This window comes from Bos indicus, chromosome 9 (assembly GCF_029378745.1).
Source record: "Bos indicus isolate NIAB-ARS_2022 breed Sahiwal x Tharparkar chromosome 9, NIAB-ARS_B.indTharparkar_mat_pri_1.0, whole genome shotgun sequence".
Classification (NCBI taxonomy): domain Eukaryota; kingdom Metazoa; phylum Chordata; class Mammalia; order Artiodactyla; family Bovidae; genus Bos; species Bos indicus.
The window spans coordinates 64,146,436-64,166,192 of record NC_091768.1 but is presented as its reverse complement, the minus strand read 5'-3'; the positions used below and the strand labels follow the sequence as shown (position 1 = coordinate 64,166,192).

Here is a 19,757-nt window from a genome sequence, read left to right as displayed (position 1 = left end):
ACCTGCTTGTTGAGAACTGGCTGCTGTAAACCATCAAAAAGAAGTCTGATGCTTTCATACTTGGCTTCTTCACCAATACACTTGACTATCAAATCTAAACAAGAAAGCCACATGTGAAACAATTTTATATTATAAAGTGACTCATCATTTACTGGATCATAAGGCAAAATCTCTACCCTTTCCCCCAGGTATTATGTAAAAACTTGTAAGTCAGCATTTCCTAAATCAGTGCTTCAGTAAGAAGCTCTTGGAAAAAAGGGCTCTGTGGTCAAGTTGAGAAATGCAGTATCATGAGTCCTGAATTTAAAGATTCACAACACACAAATGTTAGGAATGTTACCATAAAGAAATCTGCTTATACTATTAGGAATGTTACCGTAAAGAAATCTGCTTATACTATTAAAGGATAAAAGACAGTTGGGAAACAATACATATTTTATTATCCCATTCAAGTAAAATAAAATAAAACACTAGGTACATATACTTGTGCATATATATACAGAGATACAAAGAAACTGTCAGGATTAACACCAGTTGGAGCATACCGCTACTTCTGCACAGGGGGGACAGGATCACTTCTACTTTTCACTCTTCATGTTTTCATGTTTGAATATGTTAATGTTTTTTAAAATTTAACTAATTTAATTTTATGGTGAACAGAGACTCTCTTCAGTGAATATGACCAATTTCTTTCTGTACTTTTTGCAAAATTACTAGTAACTATCTTACAGAACAATCTTTTGGGAAACTGTTTAAACACAAGTTTGCTCCCAAAAGTTCTAATTCATGTTTGACTACACAGCTGTCACATACCACTCCTGGTACCACAGTCAGTCCTTATTAAAATCTGTGCTGAATAGTTTCCTCCAACCAGGAAAAGAAACTTATTCTTAAGTAAACAAGGTGCTCAAATATTTGTCCTTTCCCCTCCAATCATAATGAAACACTTAATGTTGTTCAAGGAAAATCTTCATTTTATGTTTGCTTTTACAGGGTAAATCTAACCCTGAGAGGCAAAATTCAATTTATAGGAAGTTCAGTAGATCCTTGATATTTTTCAAGAGAGATGGGCCATAATGCATCTTTGTGAATCCCCTAATTCACCAATACTACACAGAATTTCCCAATTAATATGCATGAAGCATCATGGACAAAAACAGACGATCCTTTCAGATTCTTCAAGAATCACTAAGGAGGAAATGAGTAGAGGAGAGCAGAAAGGCATGCTATGCTTCCTCACTAGCTAAATCACCCCTTTCCAAATGGAAGTCTTGAAGCAGATGTGACTCAAATTCATGGCTGGGCAAAATTACAATTATTATATTCACTGGCTTTCCATGTTTATAAATATTAAAACTAAGACAGTTAAGACCATGAATGCTATATTATAATATAGAAGGTCACTATATTACATTACAAAAAAAGGAAGAAATGACTTCATTATATACCTACAGAAGATTCATTCAAAAATAGCTGTGATTCACGTTTACATTCAGACTGGGGACAGAAATTGTCTTCAAAATTAAACAGGACCATTCCGAGACTCATTTTTCAATGATGAGAATTCTCTAAGACATCTTCAATTTTTACTCTATATTTCCTTGCTGGGCATTACCCACTCACACCTGACTCCCAGATCTCATCTTACGTCATCACTTCTCCAATTCTAAAACCTGGATATTTAATTGATTACGAGACAATGCCTCCTGAATAATGTATAGTTAGGCTTGTCACATTCAAACCTAAATTAAGTATCATCTGCTTTGACCCCTTGATGTTTTTTCCTTATATTCGCATCTCAGTAAGAGGTTACTAACCATTCACTCAAGCCTACCTCCTTTATGAGAGGGATTCACCCTCCTCCTTTGAGATACTGCATAACCTAAATAAGCCTCTATTATCTTGTCTGTGTGTCTATCTTTCCTGCCAGATTGAGCTGCTGCTGCTGCTAAGTCACTTCAGTCGTGTCCAACTCTGTGCGACCCCACAGACGGCAGTCCACCAGGCTCCGCCGTCCCTGGGATTCTCCAGGCAAGAACACTGGGGTGGGTTGCCACTGAGCTACCCAAGTACAATTTTTATATCTCCTGCACTGTGCTAAGTGCCTGGCACATGGAAGGTGTTCATTAAGCTCTGGATGAATAAATGAATTCTGACCTCTAACTCACACACACTAATGTAGCTCTCCTCGTGGTGAAGTGAACAGCAGGACTCCAGCTGTTCCACAGACATACCACTACCATGAGTTTGATTCTAAGTTACTGTAAGAATCCAACTATTGTGTGAGTAGAAACAGCCTTATCTAAAAGTTCTTAGTGCTAACATAAAAACCAAATTCCATTTAATGAATGAGTTAATTTTAACTGGTTCTTATAACTACTTCTAAAATAAAAACTCACAGTAAAAATTGCCTCAATAATTACTATACATTGTGACCACCAGAGTACTAATCTATATTAAACTACTTTTTAAATATTATACCTGGAATGTAGTTCATCATTCCTTCAAAAGTCTGCTTTGCTCGTTTTTGCTTATCTTGAAGAGAGCGAGGTTCAGTGTTTTCACAAAATACAGCATCTAAAAAGAGACAAAAAAATATTTGCTGGGTTCAAGAGAGAGGGGACATGTGTATACATATAGCTGATTCATGTTGATATATGGCAGAAACCAACACAACATTGTAAAGCAATTATCCTCCAATTAAAAATAAAAAATTAGGGCTTCCCTGGTAGCTCAGTAGTAAAGAAGCCACCTGCCAATGTAGGGGACAGTTCAGTCCCTGGTTTGGGAAGATCCCATATGCTGAGGGACAACTAAACCTGAGAGTCACAACTACTGAGCCTGTGCTCTAGAGCCTGTGCTCCGCAACGAGAGAAACCACTGCAATGAGAAGCTAGCTCACCACCGCTAGGAAGTAGCCCACACTCGCTGCAACTAGAGAGAGCCCGAGTGCAGCAACGAAGACCCAGAGCAGCCCTAAGTGCTCAGTTGTGTTCGACTCTTTGCGACCCCATGGATTGTGTAGTTGACCCCACTGGAGTGGGTTGCCGTTTCCACTTATTAAGCAGCCATAAATAAATGAATAAAATAAATCTTAAAGAATCTATAAAAAATTAAAAATTTTTTTAAAAAAGAAACATTTGCAGGAATTTTCACCTATTATATACAAAGTATTTCCTCATGGTAGCAATAATAATAAAAGCAAAGAAAGGCCAGGCTTCTCACTCTTTGAGATCTAATTAAACTTAAATAAAAACTGAGTATTCAAACATGAAACAAACACATGAGGAAATACAAACCTCTGAGAAGTGTTATAAGTGAAACCAGACGGTGCTCCTGAAAGAGCTGCTCTAGTTTACAATGAAGATAGTAATCAGTATACATTTCCAGGGTGTTTTTGAAGAGGATTCGAGTTCCCATTAAGAGATGATGAAGCCAGTCAGGAACTTGGAAAACCACCTGTCCTGAGAAGGATCACACAGAACATTTCATTAAGGTAAATAGATACCTGAACATTTTCCAATACAAAAAATATAAACGGTCAATACTTTATTTTTAAACACTAATAACTTTAATATGTTCAAGACCAATTATAGTCTATATATTGAATTCTTAATTTAAAAAGTGCCTTCAATTAAAAAAATATATAATGGAGCAATACACAAGAGCATTAATTCGCATCACAGAAGAAATATAACACGGGTTTTAACAGTAACCACAGATATCTTACCTACATACATCAGGTAATCATAGACTCCTTCTACAGTCATCATTTCCATAAAATAATTCTGATTTTGCCTTCTTTCTGTATTCTCAGCACGGTTTGCATTATTCTTATACAGATCATTAAAAAGCTAAAGTAAAAGTTGAAATAATAAAAAAAGTTTATTACACAGGCTAATAATAATTACTAAGGATAAAGTAATTACAGAGCAAGGCATTTAAACTTTGTCCAATCAAAGCAGAATATTAAAGGAAAGAAACCATAATACTGGAGTGGTTAGATTTGCCCCCTAAATGCCACATTTATACCCAAAATTCAATTAAAAAATACAATATTTTGGGGGGCCAAAATATTAAATAAAAATCTACCTTCATTTTAGATGCAACAGATAATTCATCATCCATACAAAGAATCCCTTCAATTTTTTATATCAAAAGAAGTAAATGAACATAAAAAGATGCATAAAACCATTAGCACCAGGACTTCCCTGGTGGTCCAGTGGTTAAGAATCTGCCTGTCAATCCCTGGGTTGGGCTGGATCCCTCATCTGGAAAGATTCCACATGCTACCAGGTAATTAAGCCCATGCACCACAACTACTGAGTCCAGGCTCTAGAGCCCATGAGCTGCACTACTGAGCATGCGTGCCACAATGACGTGCAGTGCTCTAGACGCTGGGGCGCGCTAGAGCCCACGTTCTGCAACGAGAGAGAAGGCACAGCAACAAGAACCCCAAGCACCACATCTAGAGAGAGCAGCCTCCACTCTCCACAGCTAGAGAAAGCCCACGCAGCAATGAAGGCCCAGTACAACCGAAAATAAATAAATAAAATAATTAAAAAAAAAAACAAAAAACCATTAGGAATAGCTGATTTTAATCCCAACGTGATTTAAAGGTTATAAATCACTGTTTAATTAAGGGATGCTTACAGATGAACGTTAAGATTTAAGCTAAGTTTATTTGGACAAAATAATCAAAGACCTAATGTATATAAAAAAATATGAAGAATTACTCATAGCAAAATAATAAAATGCAACTAAATCTTAGCCCTACCTACTCTACCAAAAGTATGCCAAAAGATCTATCATTAATAATAATCAAAGAGCAGATACTAAGGAACTAAAAAAAACTGTCAGAAAAGGTAAACAAAACGATAAAATGGACAGTTTTTGGTATGATGGGTCAAAAAAGCAAAAAGGAAAGGGAAGGAAAAGAAGACAATGCCAGGAATAAAAGGGGACACAACCACAGATGTCAGAGGAAAATGAAAAGAGGATATTATTGACAACATAAGGCCAAAATTTTTCAAACATAGCTAAGATGGAGAATTTATTAAAAAGTACAACCTATCAAAATCTGACTCATGAAATAATACATCTGAAGAATATTATAATCATTAAGGAAATTATATTGGTTAAAAAAAAAAAACTTCCACAAACAAAACTTGAGGCCTTGGCACCCCACTCCAGTACTCTTGCCTGGAGAGTCCCATGGATGGGAAGGCTGCAGTCCATGGGGTCACATAGAGTCGGACACGACTGAGCGACTTCACTTTCACTTTTCACTTTTCATGCATTGGAGAAGGAAATGGCAACCCACTTCAGTGTTCTTGCCTGGAGAATTCCAGGGACGGCGGAGCCTGGTGGGCTGCCGTCCATGGGGTCACACAGAGTCGGACACAACTGAAGCGCCTCAGCAGCAGCAGCAGCAGCAGCAGCAGCAGATGACTATTAACAAGTTATCACTATTTAAATAACTAACACTCTACCAGCAAATAAAGAAAAATTAACATAACTTTAATACCAAAACCTGACGAGGATACAATAAGAAAGAAAAACTATAGGCTAAGTGTACCCACAAACATGGAGGTAACTTTCCTAAACTTCATAAAGGATATCTACAAAAAGAACTACACTGTATTATTTAATGGTGAAACACTGCAATCACTCCCTTCCTTTGTATAGCAGGTCCTAGTCATGAATGAAACATAACTGCCATCATTTGAATACATAAATCTAAAAGAATTAACAGATATACCTCTAAAATTAACACAAGTCTAGCAAGACTTGTGAACTGAAAATCAATACACAACAATCAACTGTATTTCTGTTTATTAGCAATAAACATATAAAGTGAAAAAAATTAAAGACACCCTTTACAGTAATAAACCAAAGAAGTTCTCTTGAGAAAGAGGGTGCTATTCTTTGAGCTCACAGAATCCCCCATACTGGGTACTACTCTGGCACTAAACTGAGCTTCTTGCAGACAGGAAATTTATCTGTTTTTCCTTTTTTCTTTGGCCATGCCACACAACTGTGGGATCCTAGTTTCCCCGCATTAAAACCATGGCTGTCTAATTAGACAGCAAGTGGAAATTTGCTGTCTGATGCAGGGAGCTCAAATCAGGTGCTTTGTGATAACCTAGAGAAATGAGATGGGAAGGAAGGTGGAAGGGAGGTTCAGGATGAGGGGGAACATATGTATACCTATGGCTGATTCATGTTGATATTTGGTAGAAACCAACACAATCCTCCAATTAAAAACTGAAAAAACAAACCAAAAAAAAGCATGAAGTCTTAAGCACTGGACTGCCAGGGAAGTCCTCAGAATTTATTTTTATATTCCCAGTGCCTAGCCCCCAATAGCAGGCACATAATAAAGTGCATGTTTAATGAAAGGATGAAATATTTTATGTAATTAAAATTATATAATACCATAAATACATTATAGAAATTAATTCCCTAATTCCTGGAAGTTGGTGATTTACAACCTAAGAAAACCACTTTAAAATTTCCCCAAAAGAGAAACGGTAGGAGCTGACAAATACAGATTCTTAAGAAACATTTACCCATTAAAGCAAAGAACCAAGCAATTACCTACAATACCCTCCTTATCCTTTACAATTGATTTCCATACAAAGGCATACAGTCCCCTCCACTTCACTAACAAAGAATTCTCTATGGAAAAGTTGTAAGTAGGACAATTTCAAACTTAATGGCTCTCTGCGACTATGCATAGTACCTTCTTATTATTCTCTGAGGTAGGGCTGAGAATGGTCAGTTCTGGTTTACTCGGTTTAGGCTTTGGAGATTCACAAGAATTAATGAAATTCATGATGAAAGGTTCCAAATGTTGACCTTTCTGTGGAAACCATGGTATAAAAATAAAAAAAATCAAGATTATGATTTTCAGTATCACATAGCCAATTAAAATTTACTAATATTTAAATATGCTTATAACTATCATTTTATAGAATGCCCATATTTACCTCTTTCATTAGTTTTCCAGGAACAGATTTTATAATTTTCCCTGCAATTAAAAATATTAATTTTAAGAAGGTAAAATATATCTCATAACTGCTTATATGAATACTTCACTAGGTAATTTTAAATACCAAAAGCCAAGTAAAAAACACTTCACAAAAATTTATAATAAACACAGTATTCTTAATTGTTTTCAGATACAGCACTTGGGATACTTCAAAATAATTCAGTGGGGTGTGAGGCAGGGGAAGGTGAGATGGTAACAGACAGCAAGGCCAGGGATCTCCAAACACAGGAAACAGGCTGCAAGTGTTTGACATTTTTTATCTCTCTAAAGCAGCAGGAGGAAACAAACAAATCTTAGATTTTTTTTCCCCCTTCTCTATACACATTTAAAAAGAGGTTTCTTTTAAAATTCTGTGCTGCCATGATGATACATGGTTCCACCTAAACTTAACTCTTCTCAAACTTTGAGCTAACCAATGTGGTTTTTCTTAAGGAAATGTTTGTCTTAAGCTATGTTAATGAACTATGTATTTACCCTAGACTCTGTCTTCAAGTGGGTCCCCCTAAGACTCAGAACCCACTTGACAAACCAGTATGCTTTACTCGTGCAAATGTTCTCTTAAGCTATGTTAATGAGACTGTACTGGCTTGGAACCGGGCCTTTCTTCAAGACTCATGTCAATCATTTTACAGCTTAAGACAACTCACCTTGTGCCAGTGTTATCTCAAAATGCATGTTGTGGGTAAGGGGTCTGGTGCCATTCTCTGAGTTTTGAGACATTTCCTTTCTCTAATTAGCAAATTGCTAGTAGCTTATATCATCTAGCTAAAGACTAGCAGGGGGCACTCTTTCTGTCCCCCTCTGATGTCTATGTCAGAATCTTTATCTCTTTTATACTTAATTACACGAAAGCTCTCATCACTGGCCCCAAATTGAATTCCTCTCTTCCGGAGGCCAAGAATCCCAGTGTCTTTCATGGCTCAGTGATAACCTTTCATCTTGAGGGCTCGTCCAGGATTCTTCAAGACAAGGTAAGGACGCTTGGAGCTCTGGTTCTTTGTTCCCCTAGCAAACTCGTTTTCTGCTGAACTTTACTGACTCTATGGTGTGCTTGTGTGAATGAATGACATGCCCTGCATGAAGCAAACGAGGAGCCCTGTTTCGAGGTTCTGTTTCTGCTGTTTCGAGGTGCCTCGTAATGACTGAAGGCAGCCCCAAGAAGGGGAGCCTTGTCGGGGGTTTATACTGACCTGCCAATGCCAAGAGACATCCAACCTCCCTGCAAGGGGAGCAGCCACAGATGGACGAAGGATGTGGACCGAACTCTCTTTTCTCAAACTTTCCAGTCTCTTTGACTATTTCATAACTTCTTGGGAATTAGAACTGCTCACTCACCTAGAGCCAGACATCCTGGAATGTGAAGTCAAGTGGGCCCAAGAAAGCATCACTACGAACAAAGCTAGTGGAGGTGATGAAATTCCAGTTGAGCTATTTCAAATCCTAAAAGATGATGCTGTGAAAGTGCTGCACTCAATATGCCAGCAAATTTGGAAAACTCAGCAGTGGCCACAGGAGTAGAAAAGGTCAGTTTTCTTTCCAATCCCAAAGAAAGGCAATGCCAAAGAATGCTCAAACTACCGCGCAACTGCACTCCCACGCTAGTAAAGTAATGCTCAAAATTCTCCAAGCCAGGCTTCAGCAGTATGTGAACCGTGAACTTCCGGATGTTCAAGCTGGATTTAGAAAAGGCAGAGGAACCAGAGATCAAATTGCCAACATCCGCTGGATCATCGAAAAAGCAAAAGAGTTCCAGATAAAACATCTATTTCTGCTATATTGACTATGCCAAAGCCTTTGACTGTGTGGATCACAATCAACTGTGGAAAATTCTGAAAGAGATGGGAATACCAGACCACCTGACCTGCCTCTTGAGAAACCTATATGCAGGTCAGGAAGCAACAGTTAGAAGTGGACATGGAACAACAGACTGTTTCCAAACAGGAAAAGGAGTACGTCAAGGCTGTATATTGTCACCCTGCTTATTTAACTTATATGCAGAGTACATCATGAGAAATGCTGGGCTGGAAGAAGCACAAGCTGGAATCAAGATTGCTGGGAGAAATATCAATAACCTCAGATATGCAGATGACACCACCCTTATGGCAGAAAGTGAAGAGGAACTAAAAAGCCTCTTGATGAAAGTGAAAGAGGAGAGTGAAAAAGTTGGCTTAAAGCTCAACGTTCAGAAAACTAAGATCATGGCATCTGGTCCGATCACTTCATGGGAAATAGATGGGGAAACAGTGGAAACAGTGTCAGACTTTATTTTGGGGGGCTCCAAAATCACTGCAGATGGTGACTGCAGCCATGAAATTAAAAGACGCTTACTCCTTGGAGAAGGAAATGGCAACCGACTCCAGTATTCTTGCCCAGAGAAACCCATGGACGGAGGAGCCTGGTGGGCTATAGTCCATGGGGTCGCAAAGACTCGGACACGACTGAGTGACTTCACTTACTCCTTCGAAGGAAAGTTATGACCAACTTAGACAGCATATTGAAAAGCAGAGACATTACTTTGCCAACAAAGGTCCATCTAGTCAAGGCTATGGTTTTTCCTGTGGTCATGTATGGATGTGAGAGTTGGACTGTGAAGAAAGCTGAGTGCTGAAGAATTAATGCTTTCGAACTGTGGTGTTGGAGAAGACTCTTGAGAGTCCCTTGCACTGCAAGGCGATCCAACCAGTCCATTCTAAAGGAGATCAGTCCTGGATGTTCTTTGGAAGGAATGATGCTAAAGCTGAAACTCCAGTACTTTGGCCACCTCATGCAAAGAGCTGACTCACTGAAAAAGACCCTGATGCTGGGAGGGATTGGGGGCAGGAGAAGGGGACGACAGAGGATAAGATGGCTGGATGGCATCACTGAGTCAATGGACTTGAGTTTGAGTGAACTCCGGGAGCTGGTGATGGACAGGGAGGCCTGGCGTGCTTCGATTCATGGAGTTGCAAAGAGTCGGACACGACTGAGTGACTAAACTGAACTGAACTGAACCTAATCTAACAGATCACAGACTTTCAAGGGACTTGTGATCTATGTGTACTGTTACTTAGGTCCCAAACTTAGATTGGTAGTCAGGGAGCACCTAGCGTCACTAGGAGTTGAAAGTTCGGAAGCTAGATGGAGCTCTCGTTCCAAGAGCATCTCTCAGGTTAAAGGTTACTGACAGAGGAACCACAGTGGGCTTCTTCCTTTGGTAACGCTAGCTCTTAGTGGACCAGAGGAGGCTCTCCAGTGGCTTTTGTCCCAACTCCTTAGATACTGTTTCTGTGGAATCTGTGGGAATGAACTGAAAGGACTGGCTCTAATAACTCGAGGACAAAAATCACTTTTTCCTCACTGGCCAGACCTTCACCATCTCTTTTGCTATTGCTTATACTTGGTGCAGTGACGCTAGGAAGGAACACCTTGGTTTTATGTTTGTACTGGTCTTACTGTGGTCAGGAATATACTCAGGATTGTGCACAGGCACTCAAGAGACAAATGTTTTCCTCAGTGGTCTTAACTTGGGAGGCTTTCAGAAGATTACTCTGATTGCACCCCAGGTGGCATCAGAGGCAAGCAACGTTTTAATGGTGAGGAACTGGACACTAGTCTGGGATGCCATCAGGTCTACTCTGGTGCATCTCCACCCTGCCTCAGTGGGAGAACCGGGAAGGACAACTACGGCACCCGCGTTAGTAAGACAGACTAAATCTGACCAGGGAAGGAAAGCTTCGGTGTAAAGTCTGTCTACACCCCCATCTAGAGCAGGGAGGGATGCCTCCAGTAGAAAGATGGCGCCAGTCACTTTTTTCCTCTCTTACAGATGGGAGCTAACAATTCCAGCCTCACTCCTTTGAAGTGTGCCCCGAAAAACTGGGATAGATTTGATCCTGAGAGCTTAAAGAAGACATGCCTGATCTTCCAATGTGAAACTGCATGGCCACAGTATCTACTGGAGGATGGTGAATGGTGGTAGGTTGGAGGGTCTCTTAATTATGATACTGTTTTACAATTAGACTGGTTCTGAAGGAGGAAACAGACAGAACAGGCTCCACCTCAAAAGCAGGACTCCACCTTGGGCCGGACTGTGGATTTTGAGCTATATACCCAGTATCTATGGAAACAACATACCAACTGGAAAACCAGACCCCGCCCCCGAGATGGAAGAGCCCCAGGGCTCATACCTAGACTCTCCACCGCCTAAAAGAATATCCTAATTATTTGTGTAACCAAATAGAATCATAAATTCTATTATGCTTACTGGGGTATGACCACAGGCCTACTGATAATTGTCCACTGTTAACTACCTAGGCTTAAGGCATACGAATCACGGGTTTAAGGCATATGAATCACGGGTTAAATTTGACTGGATCTTTCTTTTCCTTTGTTCAGACTAGTTTCAGAGAATTTGGAGAGGTGGGTTTGAGCACATACACTTAGGGTATATAAGGTTTTCATAAAAACTGGTTGGGGTCCTTGGCTAAGTGGAGACTCTGCCTTGGGTAATAACACTCCACTTCACTATCTGCATTGTCCTTCTGAGTGAGTTTGTTTCCCGGAACGTGTGGCTACAACAGTTCTGTAGAAAACAAGGGAAATGGGTAGAAGTAGCACATGTGTTACCGTTTTTCTCTCTGCAAGACATGCCAGACTTATGTCCTAAGGGTATAAATTTGGATATGAAACCTTCACCTCCCTCCTGTCCTCCTACTTTGCCCCCATTCCCAGGGCGCCAAACTGACCAAATTGAAAGTCAGGGAACCCCTGCCCAGAAGGGTTGCCTTGGTCTTGGCAGAAGCTGAAACTGAAATTCAAGTTGCCTCGGTCTCAGTAAAAACCCAAACTGAGATTCAAACTGCCCAAGTAGAGATCCAAACAACCCAAGTCTCAGTACAAACTTAGACTACTCTGGTTTCAACAGAAACTCAGACAATCGAAGTAAGAGAAGCGCAGACAGCAAAAACTAAGGGTGAAATACAGGATAAGATGGAGGACACGAAAAAAAGAGATTTAAAAAAAATAAAAACCAGGTTCCTCCAATCTATCCCTGGGATCATTTGCACAGAGAGGCCAAGGAACAGCCACATAAGCTGTTGCCTCTTCATGAAGCACCCACGAGGTGCTTCATGATAATAATCAGGCTACAAGAGTTAATAAGCCCTTATCAAGAAATACAAAGAATCACGGAGGATCTGGGAGATTATTTAGAGGACCCAGAAATTTATATTAGAGCTTTTAAGGCTGTTACTCTGCTTTATGACCTTACTTGGAAGGACGTGATGTATATTCTGGGACAAACACTAACTCCCGACTCAAAACTTTGAGTTTTGGGGAAAGCGGTTGTCTATGGAGATGAATGGCTTTGTAATGAATCAGTAGGGAAGCGGGAGCATGAGATAACCGAGCTCCCCACTAGGAATCAGGCGGTCCTAACTATAGAACCAGGTTAGGACTATAACATGGCTAAAGGAAGATGGGATCAGAGTTATTTGTCAGATGTATTCTTGAAGGAATCAGGCAAGCATGTGCTAAGACTTTAAACTATCCCAAACTGGCAAACACAGAACAGGAAGAGAAGGAAGCTCCTGGTAAATTCCTAGATAGATTAAGGGAAGCCCTTCACAGATTCACTGAGATTGATCCCAAAAGTGAAGAAGGAAGAATCTATCTTAAAAGATAGATTTCTCACTCAGTTGGCTCCAGACACCCACTGTAAGCTATTAAATTAGGCGTATAGACCAAATCAGTCTTTAGATAATCTGTTGCAACTGCCTCAGACAGTCTATTACGGCAAGGAATATGAGGAAAACAAAGGCAGAGAAAGACAAAGGAACTGGTGGAAGCCCTTTTAATGGCTGTCCGAACCCTAACCTTATTCTTAAACAGCCTGAGAAAAATGCCCAGAGGGGCCCAGGTGAAAAGGGATAGGCTTGCTATTACTGTGGAAAGGAGGGGCAACTCAAGCAGGATTGCCCTCAGGCATCTAAGCTTCCCCTGGCTCCATGTCTGGTCTACAAGGGACCACAATGGAGGAGAGACTGCCCTTAGAAGCATAGGTTTCAGGGGTCGGACTCTCAAGACAATCAGGACTGAAGGTGCCCGGGGGTCCCCACACAAGCTCCTGCCCTAATTGTACCTGAGGAACTCTGGATATTAATAACTGTGGGGGGTGGGGGGGGGGGGGCGCGGCAATCTGTCAATTTCCTTTTGGACACTGGGGCAACTTACTGAAGCCCTGGCCCACTTTCTCCCCAGTCTGCTTCCATAACAGGACTGTCTGGATGAGCCTAATGTTATTATCTCAGTCGGCCTCTAAGCTGCAACTGGAACTCTGTGCTATTTTCACATGAGTTTCTGGCTGTGCCAGAGTCTCCCTCACCCCTTTCGGGGAGTGATATACTGAGCAAGGTCCATGCCTCTGTTTTCATGAATATGCAGCCCTCCCTTTCTCTCCCATTAATTAAACAAAATGTAAATCCTAGAGTATGGGCTGATGGAAAATCTGTGGGTTGAGCACAAATCGCTATTCCAGCAGTTGTCAAGCTCAAAGACCCACATTTATTTCCACATAAAAAGCAGTATCCACTGAAACCTGAGGTTAAGGAAGGGTTAAAACCCATCAATGAGAATTTAAAGAAGCAGGGGCTATTAATTCCCTGTAACAGTCCATGAAACACTCCTACTTTGGGTATAAAGAAATTAAATGATAAATGAGACTAGTTCAAGATTTACAAATAATACGTGAGGCTGTAGTTCCTTTACACCCCATGGTGCCTAATCCTTATACTCTATTGTCTGAAATTCCTGAACAAGCCAAATATTTTTCAGTCATTGATTTGAAGTTTGCTTTCTGAGTTAAACCTATATTAAATCATCCTCTACCTATGTCCCAGATATTCACGACCCAGATAATCATGATGATGTAATCACTTACCTAGAGCCAGACATTCTGGAATGTGAAGGCAAGTGGGCCTTAGAAAGCATCACTGCCAACAAAGCTAGTGGAGGTGATGGAATTCCAGTTGAGCTATTTCAAATCCTAAAAGATGATGCCGTGAAAGTGCTGCACTCAATATGCCAGCAAATTTGGAAAACTCAGCAGTGGCCACAGGACTGGAAAAGGTCAGTTCTCATTCCAATCCCAAAGAAAGGCAATGCCAAAGAATGCTCAAACTACTGCACAATTGCACTCATCTCACACACTAGTAAAGTAATGCTCAAAATTCTCCAAGCCAGGCTTCAGCAATACATGAACCGTGAACTTCTAGATGTTCTAGCTGGTTTTAGAAAAGGCAGAGGAACCAGAGATCAAATTGCCAACATCTGCTGGATCATCGAAAAAGCAAGAGAATTCCAGAAAAACACCTACTTCTGCTTTATTGACTATGCCAAAGCCTGTGACTGTGTGGATCACCACAAGCTATGGAAAATTCTGAAAGAGCTGGGAATACCAGACCACCTGATCTGCCTCTTGAGAAATCTGTATGCAGGTCAGGAAGCAACTGTTAGAAGTGGACATGGAACAACAGACTGGTTCCAAATAGGAAAAGGAGTACATCAAGGCTGTATATTGTCACCCTGCTTATTTAACTTCTAGGCAGAGTACATCATGAGAAACGCTTGGCTGGATGAAACACAAGCTGGAATCAAGACTGCTGAGAGAAGTATCAATAACCTCAGATATGCAGATGACACCACCCTTATGGCAGAAAGTAAAGAAGAACTAAAGAGTCTCTTGATGAAAGTGAAAGAAGAGAGTGAGAAAGTTGGCTTAAAGCTCAACATTCAGAAAAGTAAGATCATGGCATCTGGTCCCATCACTTCATGGCAAATAGATGGGGAGACAGTGGAAACAATGGCTGACTTTATTTTTCTGGGCTCCAAAATCACTGCAGATGGTGATTGCAGCCATGAAATTAAAAGACGCTTGCTCCTTGGAAGGAAAGTTATGACCAACCTAAACAGCATATTAAAAACCAGAGACATTACTTTGCCAACAAATGTCCGTCTAGTCAAGGCTATGGTTTTTCCAGTATTCATGTATGGATGTGAGAGTTGGACTGTGAAGAAAGCTGAGCGCCGAAGAATTGATGCTTTTGAACTGTGGTGTTGGAGAAGACTCTTGAGAGTCCCTTGGACTGCAAGGAGATCCAATCAGTCCATTCTAAAGGAGATCAGTCCTGGGTGTTCACTGGAAGGACTGATGTTGAAGCTGAAACTCCAGTACTTTGGCCACCTGATGCAAAGAGCTGACTCACTGGAAAAGACCCTGATGCTAGGAAAGATTGAGGGCAGGAGGAGAAGGGGACAACAGAAGATGAGATGGTTCGATGGCATCACCAACTCAATGGACATGGGTTTGGGTAGACTCTGAGAGTTGGTGATGGACAGGGAAGCCTGGCGTTCTGCAGTTCACGGGATCACAATGAGTCAGACATGGCTGAGCGACTTAACTGAACTGAACTACCTATGACTTTAAGACTACTGAGAGGATTTTTAGGAATGACAGGCTACTGCTGCATTTGGATTCTGTGTCATAGGGAATTTGCCCAGCCTTTATATAAACTTATAATTGAAACTCAGCAGGCTCAAACTGACAAACTGGTTTGGTCTCCAGATACTCAAAGGCTTTTACGGCTCTTCAGACTTCTCTCCTGCAAGCTCCTGCTTTGAGCTTGCCCACAGGGTTAGAATTTAATTTGTTTGTCCCTGAAAGAAAAAGTATGGCCTTGGGAGTTTTGATCCAACCCCAAAGGCCTCATCAGCAGTCTATAGGAGTGTATTCTTAAACTCTAAGGTTAATACTTGGATGACAGACAGTAGGCTTTCTTAAATATCAGTCGTTGTTAGAAGGACCAATAACTAAGCTTAAAGTTTGTGGAAATTTAAGTCTTGCCACTTTCCTTCCTAAAAAGGAAAATGAAACACCTGATCACGATTTTTCCCAATTTCTAACTTAAAACAATGTAGCTCTGGAAGATCTGGTGGATACCTCATTAGACAATCCTGACATGGAAATATTTAGATGGCAGCTCTTTTATTTGGGATGGGAAGCGTAAAGCAGGTTACGCCATGGTGACGACTGAAGAGGTTTTAGAAGCGAAACCTCTCCCCCAGGGAATGAGTGCTCAGCTAGTGGAGCTTGTGGCTCTGACCCAAGTTCTAGAGTTAAGCAAAGGGCAGCGAGTAAATATCTACACTAATTCTGCTGCTGCTGCTGCTAAGTCGCTTCAGTCGTGTCCGACTCTGTGCGACCCCAGAGACGGCAGCCCACCAGGCTCCCCCATCCCTGGGATTTTCCAGGCAAGAACACTGGAGTGGGTTGCCATTTCCTTCTCCAATGCATGAAAGTGAAAAGTGAAAGTGAAGTCGCTCAGTCGCGTCCAAGTCCCAGACACCCCTTGGACTGCAGCCCACCAGGCTCCTCCGTCCATGGGACTTTCCAGGCAAGAGTACTGGAGTGGGGTGCCACTGCCTTCTAAGTATGCTTATTTGACTTTACATGCTTATGCTGCAATATGGAAAGAAAGACAATTTAAAATGGCAACAGGAGGACCTATTAAGCATTTCAGGGAGATTGAGAGACTTTTTACTGCTATATACTGTCCAAAAGAAGTAGCCTTTATGCATGGCAAAGGGCACAGCAGGGAAGGGAGTAAAGCAGCCTAGGGTAATCAGCTGACTGTCAAGCCAAAAAGGCAGAGCTTAATGAAACCCTTCAATGCAGACGCCTTTGATCTGGACAGGTCCTGTGGGACAGGAAAAACCACAAGATACTGAGGAAGAGTTAGGAAAATGTGAGAAAAGCGGAGCTAAGATTACTGATAAAGGATGATTACAGTCCGAGGATGGACGATTAATAATTCCTGAAAATGCTCAATGGAAAAGTCTTCCTAAAGCCTTGGAATTAACTAATTATGTAACTCGGCTCTCAGCTTTTCAACAGACATTAATGGAACTCCAGAAAGTGACTCCTGACCCAGCCTCTGAGTCAAGTACGCCTCTATCTGAGCCAGGAACTGAGGTCCTGATAAAAACATTGTGATCTGGGGGCCAATCCCTTAAGCCCCTCTGGGAAGGCCCTTACCAGGTTATTCTTTGTTCTCCCACAGCTGTCAAAGTGCCAGGAATTGATTCATGGGTATATTGCACTCAAGTTAAGAGGTGGCACCCTGACCAGAACTAAGTGATGTCATTTTATGTTTTTATTTTCTATGCTCTGACTTTGTACTTTTCAGATGGGCCTGATAATCTATGTGAGCTTGCTTCTGCTGACTCCAAAAATCCTGAGTCTGCCATCTGATCCTCAAGACAATGCCTTCCTGTCCTGAGCTCACTCCTATGCTTCATTCCACAATCAGTCTAACTGCTGGGTCTGTGGAGCGCTCCCCTCTTCATCAGTGGAAGGCTTCCCGTGGTGGCATCTCCACTTCAAGGAAAGGACTTTCTCCAAGTCTGCGCATACCTTCAACAACAACAATCATATGTGATGCCTCTTCTTAATCTGATGACATCTAACAATCCTAAAATGGACTGGTGCAACACTTTGTACTTTAACTATGGACATAATGTGACTTTTAATTTTGATTATATACTGTCTTGGTTTAATGACTATTTTGCTACACAAGAAGGTAAATGGGTCTAGATCCGTGGCTTTTTACCTGATGTTTATCAAATATGGGATGAGGTTATATGGCCAACTCTTGAAAAGGGACGTCTAATATCTAGCACTCCCATATGCTGGGAACCAACAGAGTCATCCCCAGAAGTTAGCCAACAATTTAATTATAATCATTGAAAACAATTGGGATTTTTGCCTCAGGAAATATGCAATGTAATCATTCCCATGTTTTCCAAGCCCAGTTCAGGTCCTCCCTTTGCCTGGCCAGGCACTGATTGGGACTGGATATCTCAGTCACACTGCCTTGCTCCAAACGGGACCTACTGGATATATGGCCCTTACCTATGGGCGTGGCTTCCCCCTGGCTGGACAGGGAGATGCACCCTAGGTCTAGCTTTTACTCACAGCTTCCTATTTTCAGAGCTTCCAAAGAAACCTGCCAATTTGCCACACCTTAGAACTCGCTGGGCAAGGTCTGCTTTCCCTGTATGATTATTTGGCTGCAGTATTTGTTCCCTCTCTGGGAACTACAGATGTTATGCTATGAGTGGATGCCCTGACTAACTTTACTCAACAGGCTTTACAAGATTCTCAAAAAGCTATTTCAGCTCTTAATGCCGAACAAATACAAATTAGAAAGGTGGTTTAACAAAACAGATTGGCCTTAGATACTGTAACAGCTGCACAAGGAGGAACTTGTGCCATTATTCATAGCCAGTGCTGTGCATATATACATGATATAAGCATTAACGTTACTCTCTTTACTAAACACATGAACAAGACGATTCAGGCTATGGATACTCCTGAAACCTCAATTGCCTCACTTTGGGAGATTTTAACTAGTTCCCCATGGTGGAAAACTATCCTAATTGCAATAATTCTGATAGTTCTGTTTTTTTTCTGTTTGCTCCCTGCATCTATAACTGCGTAGCTGGATTTGTTTCTAGTCGCATGAAGGCTCTTAAGTTACAAATGGTTGCTCAAACTCCTGCCACTGTGGCAGCTTCCTCCAACATGGGGCCCCTGGATCAGAGACCCTCAATATGAGGGTTAGGAGAGTATGTTGCCTCACTAATTTAGGGATGACGCCCCTTATCAGGTAGGAAGCAGTTACAGAACAAGAACAACGCCCCTTTCCCTAGGCAACACAATTCTCCTAAAACAAAAGGGGGGAATGAGAGGGTAACAGGCAGGAAAGCCAGGAGTCTCCAACCAGAGGTAATAGGCTGAAGGATCAGACATTTTTTATCTCTCTCTAAAGCAGCAGGAGAAAACAAACAAGTGTTAGATTTTTTTCCCCTTCTCTATACACATTTAAAAAGAGGTTTCTTTTAAAATTCTGTGCTGCCATGGAACAATACCTGGCTTCCACCTGAAACTTAACTCTTCTCAAACCCTGAGCTAACCAATGTGGTTTTTCTTAAGGAAATGTTTGTCTTAAGCTATGTTAATGAACTATGTATTTACCCTAGACTCTGTCTTCAAGTGGGTTCCCCTAAGACTCAGAACCCACTTGACAAACCAGAATGCTTTACTCATGCAAATGTTCTCTTAAGCTATGTTAATGAGACTGTATTGGCTTGGAACCGGGCCTTTCTTCAAGACTCACGTCAATCATTTTACAGCTCAGGACAACTCACCTTGTGCCAGTGTTATCTCAAAATGCATGTTGTGGGTAAGGAGTCTGGTGCCATTCTCTGAGTTTTGAGACATTTCCTTTCTCTAATTAGCAAATTGCTAGTAGCTTATATCATCTGGCTAAAGACTAGCAGGGGGCACTCCTTCTGTTCCCCTCTGATGTCTATGTCAGAATCTTTATCTCTTTTATACTTTAATAATACTTTATTTCATAAAAGCTCTGAGCGATCAAGCCTCATCACTGGCCCCAGACTGAATTCTTCTACTTTGGAGGCCAAGAATTGAGGCGTCTTTCATGGCTCAGCGACAATCTTTCAAAGGACTGGAACAAGCCAAGTGTAGTAACTTCTAACAGGGTGAAGAGTTCATTATACAAATTTCTCTACTTTTGTGTATATACGTAATTGTCCACAAGAAATATTTTCAAAAGATATTAAGCAATGGTGAATATATAAAGATATC

General features: G+C 41.1%; 1 protein-coding gene across 6 annotated transcripts in view; it reads right to left on the bottom strand.

Moving 5' to 3' along the window:
• Positions 1-19,757, bottom strand: part of SNX14 (sorting nexin 14) — an 84,262-nt gene that overhangs the window by 3,470 nt on the left and 61,035 nt on the right. For 5 of the 6 annotated variants that reach the window (XM_070796121.1, XM_070796125.1, XM_070796123.1 and 2 more), the window contains 6 exons: positions 6,993-7,033; positions 6,746-6,865; positions 3,731-3,854; positions 3,300-3,464; positions 2,482-2,577; positions 3-94 (listed from right to left, as the gene is read on the bottom strand). In XM_070796121.1, the coding sequence (XP_070652222.1) occupies positions 3-94; positions 2,482-2,577; positions 3,300-3,464; positions 3,731-3,854; positions 6,746-6,865; positions 6,993-7,033 (638 nt within the window). Of the gene's footprint in view, positions 1-2; positions 95-2,481; positions 2,578-3,299; positions 3,465-3,730; positions 3,855-6,745; positions 6,866-6,992; positions 7,034-19,757 lie in introns of those variants that run through there. The other variant, XR_011568469.1, reaches the window with a different exon arrangement.